This window comes from Cebus imitator, unplaced genomic scaffold, assembly GCF_001604975.1.
Source record: "Cebus imitator isolate Cc_AM_T3 unplaced genomic scaffold, Cebus_imitator-1.0 Scaffold91, whole genome shotgun sequence".
NCBI lineage: Eukaryota > Metazoa > Chordata > Mammalia > Primates > Cebidae > Cebus > Cebus imitator.
The window spans coordinates 6,782,657-6,805,349 of record NW_016107406.1 but is presented as its reverse complement, the minus strand read 5'-3'; the positions used below and the strand labels follow the sequence as shown (position 1 = coordinate 6,805,349).

The following is a 22,693-nucleotide window of genomic DNA, read 5'->3' as shown; positions in this document are numbered from 1 at the left end:
TTTTTTTTTTTTTTTTTTTTTTTTTTTCTATATACTTGCAAACTTCCCAGTGCAGGTAACCTAAACTACAGTCGATATTAGTGTAGATTAATTAAGCCTTTAATAGTTTTTTCTTTTTTTATCGCCCAGCTTTTATTTATTTATTTAATTTATTTATTCACTGGGCCGGAGTTTCACTTTTGTCGCCCAGGCTGGAGTGCAATGGCATGATCTCAGCTTATTCCAACCTCCGCCTCCTAGGTTCAAGCAATTCTCCTGCCTCAGCCTTCCAAGTAGCTGGGATTACAGGCATGTACCACCAGGCCTGGCTAATTTTGTATTTTTAGTAGAGATGGGGTTTCACCGTGTTGGCCAAGCTGATTTCAAACTCCACCCACCTTGGCCTCCCAAGGTGGTGGGATTACAGGCGTGAGCCACCGCGCATGTCAGCCACTGCTCCTGGCCTTTTTGTTTTTAAATGATGTTATGTGATACCTGGTATTTAGTGGTATGGTTGGTGTAAGGGAATTAGAAATAATAAGAGGAAAATGCAGTTTGTATGTAGTTGTCACTTATGCTGAGCAGAGTAAAATTAACCATCTCCTTTTTTATTTTCCTAGCTAACGAAGAATTTGATGAACTATGTTTTGAATTTGGTCTGGAACTTGATGAAATTGTATGTATTGGATATTTGTCTATTTTTCAACGATTGTGTGCATAAGCTTATTTTTCAGGGGTCTACTATATTTCATCTTTGTTACCTTATAGTTAGACTAAGATGGTAAAATTTGTGGGCCATGATGATTTCTTTGTTCTGAGGGCTAAGCTCTAGTTCTGTTTGTTGCCTTGACTAAAATCTCAAAAGGATTTCATGCCTTATTCTGTCTATAATCACTATGTTATCAGGCTCATGCTGTGGAAATGGATAGAATATGTTAGATAACTCCAGTATGAAAGTAAGCCCCCTCCTTTGGCAAATTCATCACAGAAAGGGACCAAGAGGCAGTAGAAATGTTGCTTCAACCAGAGATGCACTGTCTCCTTCACCTCCAGCGCCCCCTCCTTCCTCTGTTCCTCTTTAACCAATATTAATACATTACTATATTCATTGATCTTGTAAAACGAGCTCATAATTTTTGAAGACTAGCTTATAAAAATGATGAAACATTTTCTTTGACTTTTGATGGTGTAGTGATTAAAATATTTTTTAAAAATCAAGTCTGGGCTATACATTTTAATATTGTTGATAATTATCTATTAAAGACATTATACTTTAATTTAAACAATACTTTTCTGGTAGTTAGTATTTTTTTTTGTCCTAAGTCTTCTGTTTCTTCACCTGTTCAGTGTTTTCACAACACTATCTTAGGTGTGAAGTTAAAAAATCTTCAGGCTAAAAAGCTGTACATTGTCTTACCTTATTTTTCCTGCTGCCTTACTAATGTTACGGAAAGATCATCTTGATGCTAATTAATATTTGTATACTTGAGAAATTGGCTGAGATTTCTGTAGTTTGTAAGTTGCTATTAGTAATTTTGCTACACCTCAATTATATTTGAGGTTATGTGATATCTAAGAGTACTGGACTGGATATTAGGTAATTTGAATTCTAGTTCTAACATTTACTAGCTTTGTAACAAAGACAGTTACTTTGCCTGTCTGGATCTTAAAGTCCAGACTAGTCTCCTGGGCCTCCTTTTCATTTGTGAAATCAGGGGTTTGGATTATATGATCTTTACGGTTTTTTTTTTTTTTTTTTCCTGGGTCTTGTTTTTTTTTTTTTTTTTTTTTTTTTTTTTTTTTTTTTTTTTTTTTTTTTTTTTTTTTTTTTTTTTTTTTTTTTTTTTTTTTTTTTTTTTTTTTTTTTTTTTTTTTACAGTAGTTCCTCCTTATCCACAGTATTTTTGTTTCCACAGTTTTAGTTACCTGCAGCAAACTGTGGTTTGAAAATAGGTGAATATAGCACAATAAGAAATTCTGAGACAGAGACTACATTCATATAACTCTTATTATAGTATATTATTATAATTGTTCTATTTTATTATTAACAAATCTCTCACTGTGCCTAATTTGTAAATGAAACTTTTTCACAGGTATGTATGTATAGGAAGAAACAAGGCATATTTAAGGTTTAGTCCATACTTAAGGTTTAACCTATGCCAGGTTTCAGGCATCCGCTGGGGAGCTTGATACATGTCTCCTCTGAATAAGGGGATACTGCTGAAAAATGAATGCAGATGCCTTTTTTGCTCTGGTTATTATATTATCTTCCCTGTGTTTAGGTCCCTCCTGAGATCTGCCATCTCCCGTGAGGTGACTCAGCTTTCTTCACTAAAAACAGTAATTTTATTGACCCCATTGATTGAACGTTGTTTAAACTCAAATTCTTCCTCCTCTTTTTTTGCCTTTCTCCATCCCCTTCTCTTTTCTCCCTCTTTCTCCTTCTCCTCCTCTTCATTCTCTTCTTTTCCATTTTCCCTAATTTTAAAAATTTGTCTCCTGAGTTTGAGATGCCCAAGGTAGATGTTTTCTGGAGCCCAGCAGCACCGTGCACAGCTCAGCATTGCATAGAGTCCTGTGGTTCCTCGGGTGGGACCTTGACACATAATACTCAGTGGCCAGAAGTGAATTCCTCTGCACACTGTGCAAATGTGGATGTAATTATTAATTTGGGCAAGAATTTGACCTACTTACCTTATGGCAGTGGGAGGGCATCATGTAAAACAAAAATCATTACATATTTTGATAGAAATCCATTTTTAGCAGGTTGTTGTTGGTGGAAATAGTAGGAATTCTGGTTAAGTGGAGTTTCCAGATAATTAGAGGGTAACATTTACAATTGGAATACAGCTCTTAAGCATTTTGAATGAAAGTTTCTGAAATATATTTACATTTCCCTACTTTAGTAAACGTAAGTGATAGAATGTAACTTTTCTGCAGTGGTTATGTTTAGGAAAATCTGTTACTCTGCTATAGTGTAGTGGTTGAGATATTCTGGACTCTGCCTCTGCCTTAAACATGATTCTGGTGGTGGTTCTTCTGTCACCTCCCTCTTGGTTGCCTTCATTCTGCTGCAGTATCCCTTTACCATCACTAGTTTGCTTCCCATTGTACCTATTATCCCTTCTAATTTTCACCAGTTTCTGATTGTCTCTGAATGTCTTCTGTTTTTATATTGCCCCTGACATTCTCATGTGTTCTTGGGTGCCCACAGGATTTAGGTTTTAGAGTCATCATATAAGAAGTTGTGTTTCTTTTACTTAGTGAATTATATTTCTTTTCCCCCTTTGACACTTTTGTTGTTGTTACTTTATGGTCTTGGTGGTGTTTTCATTTTCTTTTAGGTTGAGATGGGAAAAGCTTTTCTGTAAAAGGCCAGATAGTAAATATTTTAGGCTTTGTAGATTCTGTAGTCTCTGTTACAACTCAGCTGTTGCAGTTTATAAGTAGCAATGAATGGATCTGTCTGTGTTCCAGTAAATCTTTATTTACAAAAACAAGTATCAGGTATGAATTGGCCAGGGAGCCATTGCTTGCTGACCCTTGTTTAGATGGATTTGTGCTGTTCTGGGGTGACTGAGGATGCCAGGTATCCGAACTCAGTTAAAGTTGAAGTATTTTTCTGACTTCTATGATTATAACACTTAATATTTTCATGTAGTTTTTGTCATGGATATAATAATCCCGTGTTCTTGTTGCAGAAAATACGTATAATGTAGTTACTGCTTTATAGGGCTGACAACTTTTACTTTTAAAAAGAGTTTATTTAATTTTATCATTACTTTTTGGCTTGTTTTAGACGTCCGAGAAGGAAATAATAAGTAAAGAACAAGGTAGTGTAAAGGCAGCGGGAGCCTCTGATGTTGTTCTTTACAAAATTGACGTCCCTGCCAATAGATATGATCTCCTGTGTCTGGAGGGATTGGTTCGAGGACTTCAGGTCTTCAAAGAAAGGTATGGAAATGTGTTCCTTAAAGACTTTGCTAAGTTGGATTTTCTTTTTTTCCTTGTCATTATCAGCAGCCACGTTTACATTTCTAGGAAAAAGCTTGTACAGGCACACAGCTTTAGCTCTCAATAGAGGGTTGACTTGAGGATAAGATTCATGTAGCTTGTAGCCATTTGAAAATTTCCGTGAAAATTTGAGACATAGCTATCCATTTTTTGGGAGCATATTTTAAAACTGGTGGTTAATGCTTTTACGGCTTCTTAAAAAATTCTTTAGCATGTTTGTGTGATTTCTCAATAAATTAGATCAGTGATCTAATTGGAATGCGTAGTTCACTTGATGTGTTAAAAAGGTTGAGAGGAAAAGGAGAGATAGCAATCCCCTTAATTTATGAGTTCTGAGGAAGCTCAGGAGTGAAGCCCCTAACTGGAAAACCAAAGATCTTATGACAGCTCCGTGATATCGAGCAAGTTAGTTGGGCTCTCTCGTTTCAATTTCCTAATCTGTAATGAAGCAGATTTATAAGGCCCCTTCCAGCTTCTCGTTTAATAAAGATAGAGGGGCTGGACGTGGTGGCTCAAGCCCGTAATCCCAGCACTTCGGGAGGCTGAGGCTGGTTGGTCATTTGAGGTCAGGAGTTCAAGACCAGCCTGGCCAGCATGGTGAAACCCTGCCTCTACTAAAAATAGAAGTTAGTCAGGCATAGTGGCATGTACCTGTAGTCCGAGCTAATCAGGAGCCTGAGGCATGAGAATCGCTTGAACCTGGGAAATGGAGGTTGCAGTGAGTTGAGATTTCCGTCACTGCACTCCAGCCTGGGCAACAGAGGGAGATTCCACCTTCAAAAAAAAAGAGATAGAGGGTAATGAATATATAAAGTAAAAAAAAAAAATAACAGCTATCAAAATTAATTGTTTTTGATTACTTCTGTGCTACCTGGTCAGCTGCAAAAGAATGAGTTCTAACTGATGGGTTAGATTCTGAAATTGTGTGGCTTTAGGTGAGTGATGGCTATTGGCTTTAGGAGAGTGACGGTTATTGGTGAAATGATGGTAATTAGACATTAGGTTAAAGATGGTTAAAATGTGGAGTTGACCCAGTTGGTTTCCTGCAGGACAACAGATGCTTTATTTTAGGATCAAGGATAACTCCTAAGAGGTCGTTTCCCAAACCTGCCCAATGAGAATCTGTATTTTTAACAGTCACCTTGTGATTTTTATGGTCAGACCCAATTAGGAAAGCAGCATAAAACCTTTTCCACTTAAAGTGAGTCCATGGATCAGCAGCATCTGAATCACCTGAGAACTAACTAGAAATGCAGTCTTTGTTGCCACCCACCACCTATTAAGTCAGAATCTGTGGTTTAACAAACTCCCCAGTTGATTGTAAGCACATTGAAATTTGAGAAGCATTGCCTTAAAACAGTAATTTCCAATTTCTCACTATGATAAGAGCTCCCTAGAGATGCCTTCAGAATGCACCATTTACCAAACCTTTGTCTTCACTTTTTTGATTCAGTAGGTCCAGATGGAACCAGGGAATCTGTATTTTCCATAAGCTCTGTTTTTTTCCTAGAAGCTCAGAATCTCATAGTTAGAATAACTATGTTAACTTAAAAGTTAATCCAGTCCCTCAGCTGATGTTGAAATGCTTCTTAAACAATTGCTCAGTTAACAGTTTTGTAGCCTCTGCTGGAATGCTAGTGATAGGAAATACATGACTATGAGGCATCTTATGTCTTTTTGGACAACTTTAGATGTTAAAAATGTTGTTAGTTTTTTTCTTTTTTTCCTCGTTTTCAGCCAAAATTTGACTTGCTGTAACTCAGCCCATTGTCCTAATTCATTTTGTATACTTCCTCTACATAGCATAGTATGTAATGTTTATATAATTAATTATATAATGTCTTGATTAATTATGAGTAAATTTATTTTAATATTATTTTAGGATAAAGCCTCCGGTGTATAAACGGGTAATGCCTGATGGAAAAATCCAGAAATTGATTATCACAGAAGAGGTAATAAGGATAAATTCTTATTTTTCTTAAAAACAGTTTTTTTTATACATGTTTGTATAAGGTGGGGAGGAAAAAGAAATAAAGCTTACTTTTTTTTTTTTTTTTTTTTTTNTTTTTTTTTTGTAGACAGAGTCTGGCTCTGTTGCCCAGGCAGTAGTGCAGTGGTGCAATCTTGGCTCACTGCAACATCTTCCCAGGCTCAAGTGATCCTTTCATCTCAGCCTCCTGAGTAGTTGGGAGGACAGGCACACGCCACCATACCTGGCTAATTTTTTGTATTTTTTAAAAATGGGGTTTCACCATGTTGCCCAGGCTGGTCTCAAATTCCTGAACTCAAACGATTGTTCCCCTGCAGCCTCCTACACTGCCGGGATTACAGGTGTGAGCCACTGTGCCTGGCCCAAAGCTTACGCTTCTAAAAAATGTGATATTCTTTGATCATTTGCTAAAATGAGTATATACTTAGCCCCTAGCTCTTAAAAAAATTTTTTAACCTAGGAATGATAACGAGCAAAGCCGCTGCTTTCCACAAATAATTTTGAATAATAATATTAAATGCATATTTAAAACACATTTGAGATATAATTGTTTAAATTGTAGAACATTAATGAAATTTTAAAAGATTTTAAACTTTTCAGAGGGGATATTTTGGTAAAAATATGAATTAAGACCAAACTTTTTCTCAATTATTTAATACATTTTCAGAAATCTTACTGAAATATAAATTCTGTGAAGACAGTGACATCGTTTCTTGCTTACCATTTTATTGCTTGTCAATTGAATAATTAATGTATACTTGTTTGAATGAAAATGTATGCCAGTGGCAAGAGTGCAGATGCCTTTTATTATAAGATATTACAAAGAAAAGCCTTACTGTTTGCTACCTCTAATGATATTATGAATTTCAGACAGCTAAGATACGTCCTTTTGCGGTAGCAGCAGTTCTCCAAAATATCAAGTTTACTAAAGATCGATATGACAGCTTCATCGAACTTCAGGAGAAATTACATCAGAATATTTGCAGGTTTGTGGCTGTATCTTCTTTCTTCCTTGCCTTCCCCTTTCCCTGTCCCCATCTCCTTTCCATCCTGACCCCTCTCCCTCTTCTCTCTTGCCACTTCTGCCCTCTTTCTGTCTCTCCTTCCTTTCTTCCTCTGCAGAATTTTTACAAAGCATTTCTAAATTAATAGAATCTGACAGATTATGAGAATTTAACTTTGCTTTACTAGATACTTGTTACTGCTTGTAAATGGTACATGCATGGAGAAACAGGAGGTCTGTTTTGAATACTGCATAGGAGAAGAATTATCTAGACCTAGAGACTTCCCTGCTTTTTGTTGTTTTTTTTTTGGTTCAGATCAGCAGTCAATTATACTACCAAGTATAAAACCACGGGAATGAAGTATGATACATCGTTTTTAAAATGGAAATAAAATTTTGGCTTATTCTCACTTTTTGAGTGAAAATAATTATAAATTGACAGATAAAACTTGAGTTTAAGTGACTAAATTTTACTTATTCGTTCTTTACATTACTATGCATAATTTCCTGCACAGCTCCCTTTAAGGCAATGATCTTCAAACCTATATAATTCCTGAACTCCTGAAGGTCAGTGAAGGTAACAATGGGAATCCTTGAACTAATTTAAGTATTTCAAAATCCTAATGGAAACTGTATACTTACTGATGAGAAACCTCAGACTTTAGCTAGCATATTAAGCTTATTTGTGTTGGTCCTGAAATAGATCAATGTAAGTTACTGCATGTTGATCCAAAGGTATGATTGATAGTTATATATGTCTCAAATAAAAATAGAAAAAAGACTTTTTGTTTATTTATTTTTGTGTGCGAGCTGCCACAGTTATTTGTTAATAATCGTAGTTTGGTAATAGACATAGGAGGAGCTTATGTGTATGGAATGGTCTAGAGAGAGGATAGAGGAGAACCATAGACATTTTCTGCTATAGTGAAAAACACTGAAAAATTTAAATCGCACATATGCTTAAGCTTATGAGGCTTTTTTTTCCTGAAACATGTTTGTGCATATGGCAGAAGCAACATTTTTTTCAGATTCCAAATAATGTTTATTCCCAGTTCTTTTATATAAAAAGAGTTTATATGTCAGCTTGCTAATATGTCATTATTAAGCAAAGCAATAACAATTTAAGTATAATTTCAAAATTAGAGCAATATACAAGATTTCCAACAAGTATAGGTATAACTTAAGTAGTTGAGCTAGATTATCTACTCTGGCTCTATTAACTATTTATTTTAAGGAGCTCTTTTAATCTAAACAAACATTTTCTTACTTAACTTTAAGCTCTGTTTTATTTGGTATTTCTGGAAATCATGAGCTTTTTCTAAGGGGAAGAATTGAACCCATCCTAATACTTTGGTATGCCAGAGTTCTTTTCTGTGAGTAAATCCTAATTAACCTCTTTAATAAGCTTTGGAAGTTTACGTGTTTCAATGAATATATCCATATGGTCTAAGTTATTAAATTTATTGAGATAAAGTTGTTCATAATGTTTCCTTGTTATTCTTTTAATATCTGTGGTATCTGTAGTGATGTCACCTCTCTCATTCCTCTGTCTTCTCTCTTTTTTTCCTTTGAGCAGTGTGGCTAGAGGTTTATCAGCTTTATTGATCTTTTTGTTTGTTTGTTTTGAGGAAGGATTTTGCTGTGTTGCCCAGGCTGGAGTCCAGTGGCATGATCATCTCATTGTAACCTCAAAACTCCTGTGCTCGCCGGGCGCAGTGGCTCAAGCCTGTAATCCCAGCACTTTGGGAGGCTGAGGCCGGTGGATCACGGGGTCAAGAGATCGAGACCACCCTGGTCAACATGGTGAAACCCCATCTCTACTAAAACTACAAAAAAATTAGCTGGGCATGGTGGCGTGTGCCTGTAATCCCAGCTACTCAGGAGGCTGAGGCAGGAGAATTGCCTGAACCCAGGAGGCGGAGGTTGCGGTGAGCCGAGATCGCGCCATTGCACTCCAGCCTGGGTAACAAGAGCGAAACTCCGTCTCAAAAAAAAAAAAAAAAAAAAAAAACCCCCCATTAAAAAAAAAAAAAAAAAAAAAAAAAACTCCTGTGCTCAAGGGATCCTCCCGCCTCAGCCTCCTAAGTAGCTGGAACTACAAGCATGAGCCACTACACCTGGCTAATTTTTAAATTTTTTGTAGAGACAGGGGTCTTGCTTGATTGTCCAGGCTGACCTTGAACTCCTGGCTTTAAGTGATCCTCCTGTCTCAGCCTCCCAAAGTGCTGGGGTTATAGGCCTAAACCACCATGCTTGGCTATTTGTATTGATCTTTCAAAGAATGAACTTTTGGTTTCATTGATCCTTCTCTTATTTTTTCCTTTATTTTTATTGAAGCTCTTTCTTTGGCTAATTAGCCCCTACTGCTGAGGCAAGACCCTTTTACCTACTGTATCCACTGCTACTTGAGCAATGAAGTTTTAGTCTGTGAGCATGGAGCACTGTTTCCTCTAATTCTCTTGGATAATTCTTTCCTGGCCTGGGTAGTTTTCTCAGCTGCATGTTCTGATCAGTACTCATCTCACCAGTACTTAAGTGGGCCCCTCTGCATATCTCCAGAGTTCTCTCTCTGTGTACCTCTCTGTTTTTCTCCGGGACTCTGCCCGCCTTGACCTCCCCAAACTCTCAGCTGTGTCTCTTGCTCTCAGCAAGTCTCCTGGGCTCCGCTGGGCCCCCTTTCCTGCCCTATAGTCAGGGCTCGCCTCACTTGTTTCCTGTGTCTCAGGGATTGCTGCCCTACATTGCCTACTGTTAGGTGCCATGAAAACTATTGTTCCGTATATTTTGCTCTTTAGTTGTTTCAGGCAAGAGTAAATCTAGCCTGTTACTCTGTTGGCTTGAAGTGCCTAGCGAGTCTTTTACTTCAGTTATTTTACCTTCTCGCAATCCACTGCTTTTTTTTTTTTTTAAAGTTTCTTCTTTTCTGCAGATATTTCCTCATCTATTTATTGTGTGTATGTTTTTCCATAATTCTTGAACATTTTTTGGTAGCAGCTTTGAAATCTGTGTGGCAGTATCAGAATCTGGAGCATTTTAGCATTGGTTCCTATGGACTGTGTTCTATAGAACTTCTCACGTGTTCCATATTACTTCTCATGTCCATTGCCTTTTGATGACTATAGAATATTATGTTAGGAAAGAGTCTTGACTTTGCTATGTTTCTCTGAAGAGTGGTTTTTGTTCTTTGAGGCAAAGACTTGAATACTTAGCTAGACTCAGACTCAGCAGCGGTTCAGTTTTCTGCTTAGCTCTGTTACCTTTCAGTTGCTGCTCTTTTATAGCAGGACTTTGAAATCTTTACCATTATGTTAAATAAAATCTTGATTTCGGAATATTTTTGTTTTTTCATACCTTACTGTATTTGGAATGTTAATCTTTTTCCTGTATATGTTGTAAACCTTTTCTGTGCTTTTTGAGTTGGGTGTCTTCTGGATCTGTAAGTTGGGTATAGTTATCAGTCTTTCTGTATGACTTTTAGGTTTTATGACCTACTTAAGAAGTGGTGTCCTATTCTACAATTTTAAGCATATTCTTCTATATTTTCTTATTTTATTTTTTTGAGACAGGGTCTCTCTCTGTTGCCCAGACTGGATGGCCTACAGTGGTGCAATCATAGCTCACTATAGCCTTGACCTCCCTGGCCCAAGTGATCTTCCTGCCTCAGCCTCCCAAGTAACTGAGACCACAGGTGTATATACCACCACACTCAGCTAATTTTTAAATTTTTTGTGAAAATGTGGTCTCACCATGTTGCCCAGGCTGGTCTTAATCTCTTGGGCTCAAGCAGTCTTCCTGCCTTGGCCTCCCAAAGTGTTGAGATTACAGGGGTAAGCCACCTCACTTGGCCTCTATTTTCTTTGAATAATTTTTATGGTGTCTTTTGTATGTGTGCCTGTATGTTTGTCTTTTGCTTTTCAAAGTGCTAAGTCTTTGATTCATCTGGAATTAAGTTTTTGTGTGTGTGTGTGTGTGTGTTTTTTTTTTTTGAGACAGAGTCTTGTTCTGTTGCACAGGCTAGAGTGCAGTGGCACCATCTCGGCTCACTGCAACCCCCACTTCCCAGGTTCAAGCAACTCTCTGCCTCAGCCTCCCAGGTAGCTGGGATTACAGGCACCCACCACCACGCCTGGCTAATTTTTGCACTTTTAGTAGAGACAGTGTTTCACCATCTTGGCCAGGCTGGTCTTGAACTCCTGACCTCATGATCCTCCTGCTTCAGCCTCCCAAAGTGCTGAGATTACAGGTGTGAGGGTGCCTGGCTTGCAATTAATTTTTTTTGTTGCTGATTTGAAGTTGAAATTTTGGTGATGTTTTGAGGTACTGTTTTAAGATTAAGGGACCAATATTAATATCTAAGGAAATGGACTTTCTTACCTGTGCATTTGTCAATTATCAATTTACCTAGGTTTATTGAACCATGTATATTTTATTCTATGATAGTTGTGGGTTTATTATCTTCTGTAAGCATATGACTAATTGAGTAAAGTAACACTTCCTTTTTGCCTGTTAGCAATTCTCTTCAACCCTATTTATTAAAGTTCTAGTTCACCAGTCCTGCAGTCTTGGAAGTTGACCAAAATGTAATATTAAACTAATTTTAGTGCACATACATTTTGTGCACTAAAGAATTTTTACGAAGTTTCTCTTTTCGAATTGACTGTTAGAAAGCTTAGAGCTAAACTTGTGACCCTCCCTAGTAAGACTTAGGCCCTTAGATCCTAATTCAGAATTAACATTTCCTGGCTTGGTTTTACATCCCTACTTCTATTTCTTTCTCTTCAATTTTGTAGCTTGCTGTAATTTCCTACAATTACCTTAAATCTTTTGTGGGTAAACTGTAGAACAAGTGAAATGAATACCTTTTGAACTTTCCTTATACATTAAACTCGAACTGTTATTCAGAGCTCTTAAAATTAATTTTTTTCCGTGACTAAAGTAACGCAGCTATATGATAAAATTTAAGAAAACATAGGAAAGCCAAAAAAAAAAAAAAAAACCCCACAACAATTTGGTAGTTTATTCTAATTTATTAAAGCATGTTTAGTTGAATATATCAAGAAGAAATGGGTTACAAGAAGTAAAGGAAATGCTAACTTTGAAGATATCTTAGAAACAGTATTTGGGAAAACATAATGGCAAGGAATTTTCTTCAGCTTCTGAAATCATGTATTTCAAGTAGTTTTGTGATTTCTCAGTACTCTTAATGGTTGTGAGAATTTGTTCATGATATGCCACTAACGATGCCATGTAGTAGCAATTTGCTGTTTCAGGAAAGTATCTGAAATAATTTACAAAATATATGTAGTCTATGTTTATGTTGTCTTTAGAATTTCTGCTTTAGAATATTCACATCTTTATCATTCTCTTCCTTTCCTTTTCTCCTTTCTTCTCCCGCACCCTCTCAACAATTAGGAAAAGAGCATTGGTTGCTATTGGTACCCATGATTTGGACACTCTGTCAGGCCCATTTACTTATACTGCAAAGCGTCCTTCGGATATCAAATTCAAGCCTCTAAATAAGACCAAGGAGTATACAGCCTGTGAACTGATGAACATATACAAGGTAAGTACTCTTTCTGATTATGCAGTAGCCTATATGTTTTTCCATCAGAGTCAAGCCTTGCAGCTAGGGAAATGTAGTAAATACTTTTAAAAAATAGCATTGTTTGGGCTCCAACCTAGAGATAGTGATTCATCTGATCTTGATTGGGACCTGAACACAGTTTTCTTTTATTTAATGTTACATTTTTAACTTCTGATGTGATTTCAGTGTACTGCTGAGATTGAGAACCACTGAAGTAGATCATACCACATTGTAATCTTCATATTTGGATATAATTGAAACTCATGCAAGTATAAAGAACAGTAAGACTTAGCTAGTGTTTTTGTGGGGAATACTGTTATAAATACTGCTTCCCATTATTTAAAAGTCCAGCAGCAAAAATGAATTCAGTAGTCACTTTGGATTATATTTAACAAATATAAAAAATAGGTGTCATTTAGAAAAAGCAGCTGTCATCCTTGCCCTGATTTGCAAGTAACTTCTTCCTATTTATGTAAATAGTTTTGTCATGTTTTATGTTTCCTTTGAAATGATTCAGGCGTACCAGTGCAAATCTGTTTTCAGTCTTGAGAAATGACTCAATTGTGCTCATTGAATATTGGAATATTAATTTATATTAGAAAATCTTTTAAATTCAGAACTTTCTTTAATTTGGGACTGTTTTAATGTTTTTCTGACTTTTCCCCTTCTTTTTTAATATTAGGTCAGTATGCAAACTATAGTGATAGAAATTTAAAAAACTAATTTTATTTGATTTGTTTTCAGACCGACAATCACCTTAAACAGTATTTACATATCATTGAAAACAAACCCCTGTATCCAGTTATCTATGATAGCAATGGTGTTGTTCTTTCAATGCCTCCCATCATCAATGGTGAGTTATTTCATAAGCATCACAGATCTTTGCTGTTTCCTTTTAATCTTCAGCATTTCTGTAGAATTCTCAATAGACTTGGCTGAATGAAATTCAAATAACCCATGATCTGAGTATCTCAGGTCTTTTGTAGATTCCAACCATTCTTTTCATTCATTTATTCAACATTTTACTGGTGATTCTTATAAATTTATAATATGTTCATACATTTATAAATATTTTCTGATGCTAGGCTTTGAGTTCTCTTAAATTCCTCCAAAGGCAGTTGATGTTTCGGTTTTAGCAAGTATTCGCTAGGTTAAACTCAGAGTCAAACTCTGTCATGTATGCCGTTTTTTTTTCTTTCTTTTCTCTTTTTTGTTTTTTTGAGACAGGTTCTTGCTTTGTCACCCAGGCTGGAGTGTAGTGGTGCAGTCATGGCTCACTGCAACCTTAAACTCCTGGGCTCAAGTGATTCTCCCACCTTGGCCCCCCAAAGCCCTGGGGTTATAGATATGAGCTGCCATGTCTGGCCTTGCCTATAGTTTTATAGTTAAACTAAAACTTTTAATTTAAATTTTGCCCTCTTAATTCCTTTCTGACAGCGATTTTTATGAGGCAATTTGAATGTATTTACAAAACGTAATGATGTTTGAGCCATAGATGTTTGCCTTTCTGGAGGCAAGAAGGAGGCTTAGCTGATTTGCTATGAAAAGGAGAAACCTCTTCTCGAGATCTTGGACTCTAGTAGTTACAGCGGTTAAAAACATGAGCCCCAGAGTTAACCAGACCTGGACCCAAATTCTAGCCTTGCTGCTTGTGATCATGGTCAAGTAGTTTAATCTCTCTGAACTTTGTTTCTTGCCAGCAATTACATCATGGTGTTGTGGTAAAGATTAGAGGAGACAACCCATGTTAAGTGCTTGGCATAGCACTTGACACACTGTATGCGTTCAGTAAAGGCCTGTTAATTATTTTATTTTCGTTCTTCAACTTGCAGTGGGGGCTTAAATAAAAGTTGTTTATCCCTTTGCTTTTAAGGTGTTAGTTTTTAATGTGTTTCACGTTTAAAATGTAGTTTCTGTTTTGTTGAGCTTAGTGCACTTCTATTTCTGAAACTAGTTATTGTGTAGTTATTGTTTTGTGTTCATTGCAGGGGATCATTCCAGAATAACAGTAAATACTAGAAATGTTTTTATTGAATGCACTGGAACTGACTTTACGAAGGTAAATAAAACTTTTATTCAATTTTTGTATGATCAGATGGGATAGATTTTATTTCTGGACCAAGACTAAATGTCTAAAATGTAAAATATATGCATTTTGTAGATGGGAACATATTTTAGAAATTTTAAAAAATAGATATTCTACACTTTGGTTATGGTGCATTCATTAATTTGACAAATGTTTAGTGAGCACCGAATGTCTTTCCAGTGCCAGGAATTTAATTATGAGTTACATGTTTCGTTACTTCAAAGAACTCTTAGGGGGAGAGTTTGTCATATACGTAACTATAAAACACAAAATGGAATGAGTACGGTAGCAAGATCTATATAAATTGTTTATTTAGTTGACTTAGTTTAAATGCTGAGTAATTTGGTACCTTTGTGTACTTGGTAAAATCTTAAAAAAAATGAACTTGCTATGAAGAAGCTTTATTTAGTAGATTGATAAATGGTTTATGCACAAAAATTATCTAGAATATAATTCTTCACTCACTTTTAGTCACTTCATCTATTGAATTGGATTGCCATGAAAGCTTTTTCTGTGACTTGTCTTCTTTACATATGTTAAATGAGGTGGCAGTTAAACAAATTAAGAAAGGTAAACTCAAATGGCAGGAGAAGACTGGAGTATAGAAACAGGTCGAATAAATGGTATTCATGTACATCTTATATGATTAGAGGCCACTGTAATGTATTTCATTTATAACTTTTATGTACTCCTTGCCTTCAGATATATTGCCAGGGTAATACAGCTTTTACTATTAATTTTTTTTTTTTTTTGAGACGAAGTCTCACTCTGTCGCCCAGACTGGAGTGCAGTGGCACGATCTTGGCTCACTGTAACCTCCACCCCCAGGTACAGGTAATTCTTCTGCCTCAGCCTCCCGAGTAGCTGGGATTACAGGCACGAGAAACTACGCCCAGCTAATTTTTGTATTTTTAGTAGAGACGGGGTTTCACTATGTTGGTCAAGCTGGTCTCTCTAACTCCTGACCTCATGATCCACCCATCTTGACCTCCCAAAGTGCTAGGATTACAGGCGTGAGCCACCATGCCCGGCCTAATATTAAATTTTTTCAAAAAATTTAATTCATGCATTTACAGACCTTGAATGTCTTTCCTGAAGCCTGTATATATAGGAGTGAAATATATATATAAGAGTAAAGCATATATCCCAGTAAGGTTACTGTATTTTATTTTAAGAATTTTTTTTGAAAGAAAAATTATTTAACAAATCTATATGGCCTTTACTACATGCCAATGTATTTAATCTTCGTAATAACCAAACGAGATAGGAACTTTCATTATCTCCACTTAACAGATAAGAAAAGCAGCTTGTCCAATGTCATGCTGCTAGTAAGTGCTTGAGCCAGGATTCAAGGAGTCTGGCTTCAGAGACTTGGGAGAGTGATAAGATTTATTCCAGTAATTAGCCATTTGTCTCTGTTGAAGCCCAGTGAACCTGAGGTTGGGGGTGGGGGAACAAAATGATTTGTCTCAGTCATGGATTATAACTGTCAGAGAACTGCATAAATGCAGAACACCTGAAGGGTAAGCCTACTCATGTTTTCATTCCACTTCCTTTCCTAAAATGTGTATGTAAAGGTCCATTAGATGTTCGGGGATGCAATTATATTAAATATTAATTCATTTCCATCTGAGTGAAGAGAAGATATTTATAGATTACCATAATATTTGTTTTTCTTTTCTTTGCAGGCAAAAATAGTTCTTGATATTATTGTCACCATGTTCAGTGAATATTGTGAGAAACAATTTACGTAAGTTCATCCAGCACCTTTGTTGATGGCCCACTGTTCTGAAGGCAAGGCCTTGTGCCAAATATAAAGATAGGCCAGGCATGGTGCTCACACCTATAATCTTAGCACTTTGGGAGGCTGAGGTGGGAAGATTGCTTGAGCTCAGGAGTTCAAGACCAGCCTGGGCAACACAGGAAGACATTATGTCTACAAAAAATTAAAACTTAACCTGGGTTTGGTGGCTTGCTCCTGTAGTTCCAACTATTGAGGAGACTGAGGCAGGAGGATTGCTTGAATCTGAGAGTTTGAGGCTGCTGTGAGCTATGTTTGTGCTGCTGCACTCCAGACAGGGTCACAGAAGGAGACACTGTCTAAAAAAAAATGAATGAATAAACAAATAAATATAAAGATTAAAAATGTGTTTCCTATAACTAGAACATATAATCTATTCAGAAAGATAAGGCATGTGTATAACCATTGGACAGTCATAAGTGTTAAGTACTTTAAAAAGTTTTGGTGATATTCTGGCTGTTTATAAGGGCAAGTTACTGCCAGCTAATACAATCTGAGAAGGCTTCATGGAGGCAATGAAATTTAAGCTGTGTTTGGGGATCATTAGATTTGAGAATAAATAAATGGAGGAACAGCAGAAGAACAGCTAAGCAGAGGTAGAGAAGCGTATACAAGAGCAAAGCATGCATCCTGTATCGGTAAGGCTACTGTATTTTTTCCAAAGCGTATTTTTAATTTAGAAAATTATTTAACAAATCTATATGATCCTTAGTACTAGCATCACAGTTTATTCTAGAATATTAATATAATTGAAAATAAATATATAACTGTAGAAAGCATGATTGAAATTATATGGGCAGCATCAGGTTTTTTTTCAATTGATTTTCATTTCAGTGGCTCTGTCAGTTTTATCATATAATACACTGCCCTGGTAAAGCCTAGAATGTGGGTATCAATAGTGGCAAGGAGCCCCTATAGGATGCATGCTTTGCAGTACTGGAAAATAAACCTTTCAAGTAGGTAGTGCCTGAAAAGGACATAGGAAGCCTAGGAGATGAAATGATAGAGTAATACTGTATATAGCAACATCAATCCAAACGGTGTTGGAATGGGATAGATGGAATATGGTGAGGCTGTAGTTGTAGCCCAAATGAAAGATTTGATAATCACGGTACATTTTTTTCTTAAGTTTTTTTATTTCTGGCTTTTGTTTTCAGGGTCGAAGCTGCTGAGGTGGTTTTTCCTAATGGAAAATCCTATACCTTTCCAGTAAGTGCTTAAGAAACTTCATAATTATGACAATACTAATGATAATGTCTATAGAGCACTCATGTTCTGTCTGTCTACCCATCCCCTGCCTACCCACCTGTGTGCCAGGCACTATACTATGTGCATTACGTGGATTTAAGCCTTACGATAATCCTGTGAGGGTAGGTGCTGTTATTATGCTTTTTCCAGATGGAGACCCTGAGACCTTGAGATGTCAAATACCTTGCTTTTTTTTTCCTTTTTTGAGACAGAGTCTCACTCTTGTTGCCCAGGCTGGAGTGCAATAGTGTGATCTCGGCTCACCACAACCTCTGCCTCCTGGGTTTGGGTGATTCTCCTGCCTTAGCCTCCCAAGTAGCCAGGATTACAGGAGCCTGGAACAACACCTGGCTAATTTTGTATTTTTGGTAGAGACGGGGTTTCCTCCATGTTGGTCAGACTGGTCTTGAATTCCCAACTTCAGGTGATCCGCCTGCCTTGGCCTCCCGAAAAAATGCTGGGTGGCCACTGAGTCTGGCTACCTTGTTTATTATTTTAAAGTAGTAGAGCTAGAATCTAAATTCAGACAGTTGTACGCCAGCTGTCAACACACAACATTATACAACAACATTGTGTGATTATAATTCCTATGATTTATTATCTTATTAACTAGTTAACTGAATAGTTTTTTCTTAATGTTTTTATTCTTTAATTGGCACATAAAAATTTTACATATTTGTGGGGTACAGTGTGATATTTCAGTACATGTATAAAATATGTAACGATCAAACCACGGTGGTTGGCATATCCATCATCTCAGACATTTATTATTTTTTTGTGTTGGGAACATTCATAGTCTGCTCCTCTACATTTGAAAATATACAATAAACTGTTGTTAATTATATTATAGCACCCTAGAGTGCTGTAGAACAATATAATTTATTAACTGGATAATTTATTGTCTCACTCCTTTTAAGATTACTCAGCCCTCCAAATGTAATTAGTCTGTTCACACTTGAATTAACAGTTGCTGAAGGCCATCACTGTAGCTAATAAATAATTTCAAATGTATTAATAAGACTAATTTAGTAGTAAGCACACAGTTATTGTGAAGACATAAGATCTTGGTAAAAAATTTAAACCCCTTCTTGGGGGGCTTTGTCCCTCCAAGATGACTGTGTTAAGACATAACAGTATTACAGTCACTTCGTGGTTCTCATTCAGTGAGACCATTCTTTGATGAGCTTTTTCTTCTCCTTTGAATCTTTCACTATTCCCTTGTTATTTATGAAGTCTATCACAACCTGAGATAGTTTCTACTATTTAGATAGCTTTTACAGTAGATGAAACCTGCTAAGATCAAAACCTCCCTATTCCAGAAAACATTCGCGTTTAGCATCATATTTTATTCTAGAGCGTTAATTATACTTCAAAAGAAACATGTAACTGTATGAAGCATAACTGAAATTATATGGGCAATATCAGTTTTTAAAAGTTGATCTGGATTTAAGTAGCTGTTATCAGTTAGCTTTTGTTATTTAACAAACTACCCCCAAGACTTAATGGCTTAAAACAACAACCATTTATCCCATGATTCTCTTGGTCAATAGAGTGGTTTTCCTGATCTGAGCAAATCTGGCTAATCTCTGCTGGGCTTACCCATATGTAGTCAGTTGACTGGTTGGCTAGCAACTGGATGATCTGGGATGGCCTCATTCTCCTTTGCTTCCTGGCAGTGGCGTCAACAAGTGACGTACCCCTCATCATCCAGCAGACTAGCTTGGACTTTTTTTACGTGGGTTGGTTGCAGGGTTCCTAGCAGCAAGAGGTTCCAAGCATGGTCGGTGCCCAGGTCTTTTTCAAACATTATTCTGTTGGCCAAAGCCAGTCATTTGGCTAGATTTGAGGGGTGGAGAATAGATGCCATCTCCTGATTGGGAGATTGGCGGTATCACATTGCAAGGCCATGGATACAGAGAGGGGAGAAATTTGTGGCCATTTTTGCAGTTAATGGTGGTAGCAATTAGGATTAGCTGGAAATAGCTTTTTAAATGGTTTTAAAATAATGTCTAAGAAAAATTTCTTTTTCTTTTTCTTTTTTTTTTTTTTGAGACGGAGTCTTGCTCTGTCACCAGGCTAGAGTGTAGTGGTGCAATCTCGGCCCACTGCCACCGACACCTACCGGGTTCAAGTGATTCTTCTGCCTCAGCCTGCTGAATAGCTGGGACTACAGGCATGTGCCACCATGCCCAGCTAATTTTTTGTATTTTTAGTAGAGATGGGATTTCACCATGTTGGCCAGGATGGTCTCGATCTCTTGACCTTGTGGTCTGCCTGCCTCGACCTCCCAAAGTACTGAGATTACAGGCATGAGCCACCATGCGTGGCCTCTTTTTCTTTTTAACATGAAGACTTGCCAAGTGTTACTAAAAGTGATTATATATTATTGGAAATAAAAGGATAAATATATTTTAATATTTGGGTCATTCTTCTCCTCATGTGGATAATCCCTTAAAATCATTTCTTCGTAATATAGAGCTCTTTTGTAAGTTTGAAATGGTGGGCTTTGAGAAGGAGTACTACGTGAGTGTTTTGCCACGACAGCCAGCTAATTTTTGTATTTTTAGTAGAGATGGAGTTTCGCTATATTGGCCAGGCTGGTCTCAAACTCCTGACCTCAGGTGATCCACATGTCTCTGTCTCCCAAAGTGTTGGGATTACAGGCATGAGCCACCACCTGTAATCCTTGTTACTTCTTCCATGAATGCATTCACTCATTAAATATATATGCCAAGTGCTTATTATCTGATAATCATTTTCTAAGCATTGGGCATATAGCACCACTTGAACTCGGCACTTACTATTGTTGTGACCTGGAACTAGTTATTCAGCTAAATTCAAATTTCTTATCTGTCAAATGAGAATACTAATAGCATCTGTTGTGAAAATTAAGTAAGATTATCTTAAAAATGAATCTTGTACTATTCAGCTCATAATAACTATTTAGCTTGCAGTAACTGTTCAGAAAACTTACTTATTACTTGGCAATCTTCATCATGTGCCTCCAAACCCTACAGATCTTGAAAACATGCAGATTGGGTGGGCTTCAATAGCTCTGGTGTCACTGCCACTAGCTATTAAATAAGACCTGCAGTCTGCCTTTCTCACGAGCACTCAGGTGATGCTGGTGCTTCTGTTCTGAGGACTGCATTTTGAGTAGCAAGGCTCTGGATCATTGCCCTTAATTGAATCAAAACAGGTTTTTAAATTTCCTTTTTGCTAGTGGCATTTATACTTTTGAGAGTGATTCAGTGATAAGACATAAGGACATTTCCAAAGGTATTGAAAAGCCTGGGTTTTATGCGTGTGGATTTTCCCTCACTAATACGGTAGAGTTATGTATTTGAAGGAGACTGAGTACCAAATTCATTAGATGCTCCTACCTCTGCTGTCTTCTGGAGCAGGTTGGTAGCCAGGACTTGGGGCATCATTGTATTTCCCTACCTGGAAATGGTAAGAAAAGAGTATCTTCATCACGCTCTTAGACTTAGTATGATGGATAGTACATTGTGACACTGGAATTATTCTTTCTTGCTCATATCCATCTGCTTGCATGGGATGAGACTGAAAATCTTCCACTGGATTTATAAACATCTTTGGAATGATGTAACACAGCAGTGTTTTACTATGGGGAATGGAGATTGACTATCTAAAAGGGAAAAATGTTTGGCATTTTATATATTTCCAGGCAGTAAATTGTCTAGCAATTAGAATGTTCATATATGGATCTAATGTAGCAAATGTATTCCTCACAATACTGTTTTTGCAACATCAAGTTTATTTTCAATATGTGGTTCTAATGACAGTTTCTTTGGAACGTAATAGAACTGCAGTAATGACTAATTTAATGGAAAAGAATCTAAAGCTGTATCTGATGGGAAATGATTTACTTTTTAAACTCTTTCTCTTTAAGGAACTAGCTTACCGAAAGGAGATAGTGAGAGCTGACCTCATTAACAAAAAAGTGGGAATCAGGTATGCTCTGAAAACTTCATTTACGTATTTACTTTTGGAGGTAATTCAAGAACAAAGTACACATATGACTAATTTTTTTTGCAATCCTTCAGAATTGGTTAAGGAATGATAGAACAGAAGTTAAGATGTCTGGTTTCTGATAGAACTCACAAAGAAAGATTACTATTTCAGCTAGTAGCATATTTTAAAACAAAACGTAAACATTAAAAAAAAATCCAATGAAGTTTATGGTTTGTTCATTCATTTTTCAGAGAAACTCCAGAAAATCTTGCCAAACTTCTGACCAGGATGTATTTAAAATCAGAAGTCATAGGTGATGGGAATCAGATTGAGATTGAAATCCCTCCAACCAGAGCTGACATTATCCATGCATGTGATATTGTAGAAGATGCAGCTATTGCTTATGGATATAACAACATTCAGATGACTCTCCCGAAAACATACACCATAGCTAATCAAGTAAGATTGTACCCTTAAATAAACACTCCTTATTGTTAGAAACTGATTATTGAATGCCAGGAAAGCTTCGAGAAAACAGAACGTAGGAATCAAGCAGTATTTGGACATGCTCTGCAATGAGAGGCATTTGCCATGGAGAGGATACAAAACAGATGCCCAGATGATTAGAGTAAGCTGAAAACCTGTGATGCCTAGTTCTTTGAAGAAAGACAGGTTTCGAGTTTGGAGCCCTTGTTGAATCTCTAACTCAGGGATTCATTTTCTCAACTTGGGCCTGAAGGCAGAAGCTGTGTGTGGGAGAGGTGGAAGTGGGGATGGTTTGTACATCTGTGTAGGAGCAGAGGGATGGCAGAGCAGTGGGGAGGTAGGAAGTAATATTGGTAGGGAAATGGTGGCATTAGGAGTACGTTATTAATAAGGGTGAAAAGGCTTTTAATCTTTTAAACATTTTTATTAAAAACATTTTTTTAATGACATGTTCTGTATAAATCTCCCTTTTAAAAGTCAAGAAATTGTATTGGGGTGAAGTAAAGTGGATACTTTTTTTTTTTTTT

At 36.8% G+C, this 22,693-nt stretch overlaps 1 protein-coding gene across 2 annotated transcripts in view; it reads left to right on the top strand.

The window, feature by feature from the left end:
* The window catches only part of FARSB (phenylalanyl-tRNA synthetase subunit beta), a 76,940-nt gene that overhangs the window by 7,728 nt on the left and 46,519 nt on the right, over positions 1 to 22,693 (top strand). Inside the window, exons 2-12 of one of the 2 annotated variants that reach the window (XM_017535309.2) lie at positions 600 to 655; positions 3,779 to 3,933; positions 5,876 to 5,945; positions 6,854 to 6,969; positions 12,399 to 12,549; positions 13,315 to 13,423; positions 14,559 to 14,629; positions 16,345 to 16,406; positions 17,615 to 17,666; positions 21,619 to 21,680; positions 21,932 to 22,139. In XM_017535309.2, coding sequence (XP_017390798.1) covers positions 600 to 655; positions 3,779 to 3,933; positions 5,876 to 5,945; positions 6,854 to 6,969; positions 12,399 to 12,549; positions 13,315 to 13,423; positions 14,559 to 14,629; positions 16,345 to 16,406; positions 17,615 to 17,666; positions 21,619 to 21,680; positions 21,932 to 22,139 — 1,112 coding nt within the window. The remainder of the gene's footprint in view (positions 1 to 599; positions 656 to 3,778; positions 3,934 to 5,875; positions 5,946 to 6,853; positions 6,970 to 12,398; positions 12,550 to 13,314; positions 13,424 to 14,558; positions 14,630 to 16,344; positions 16,407 to 17,614; positions 17,667 to 21,618; positions 21,681 to 21,931; positions 22,140 to 22,693) is intronic. The other variant, XM_017535312.1, reaches the window with a different exon arrangement.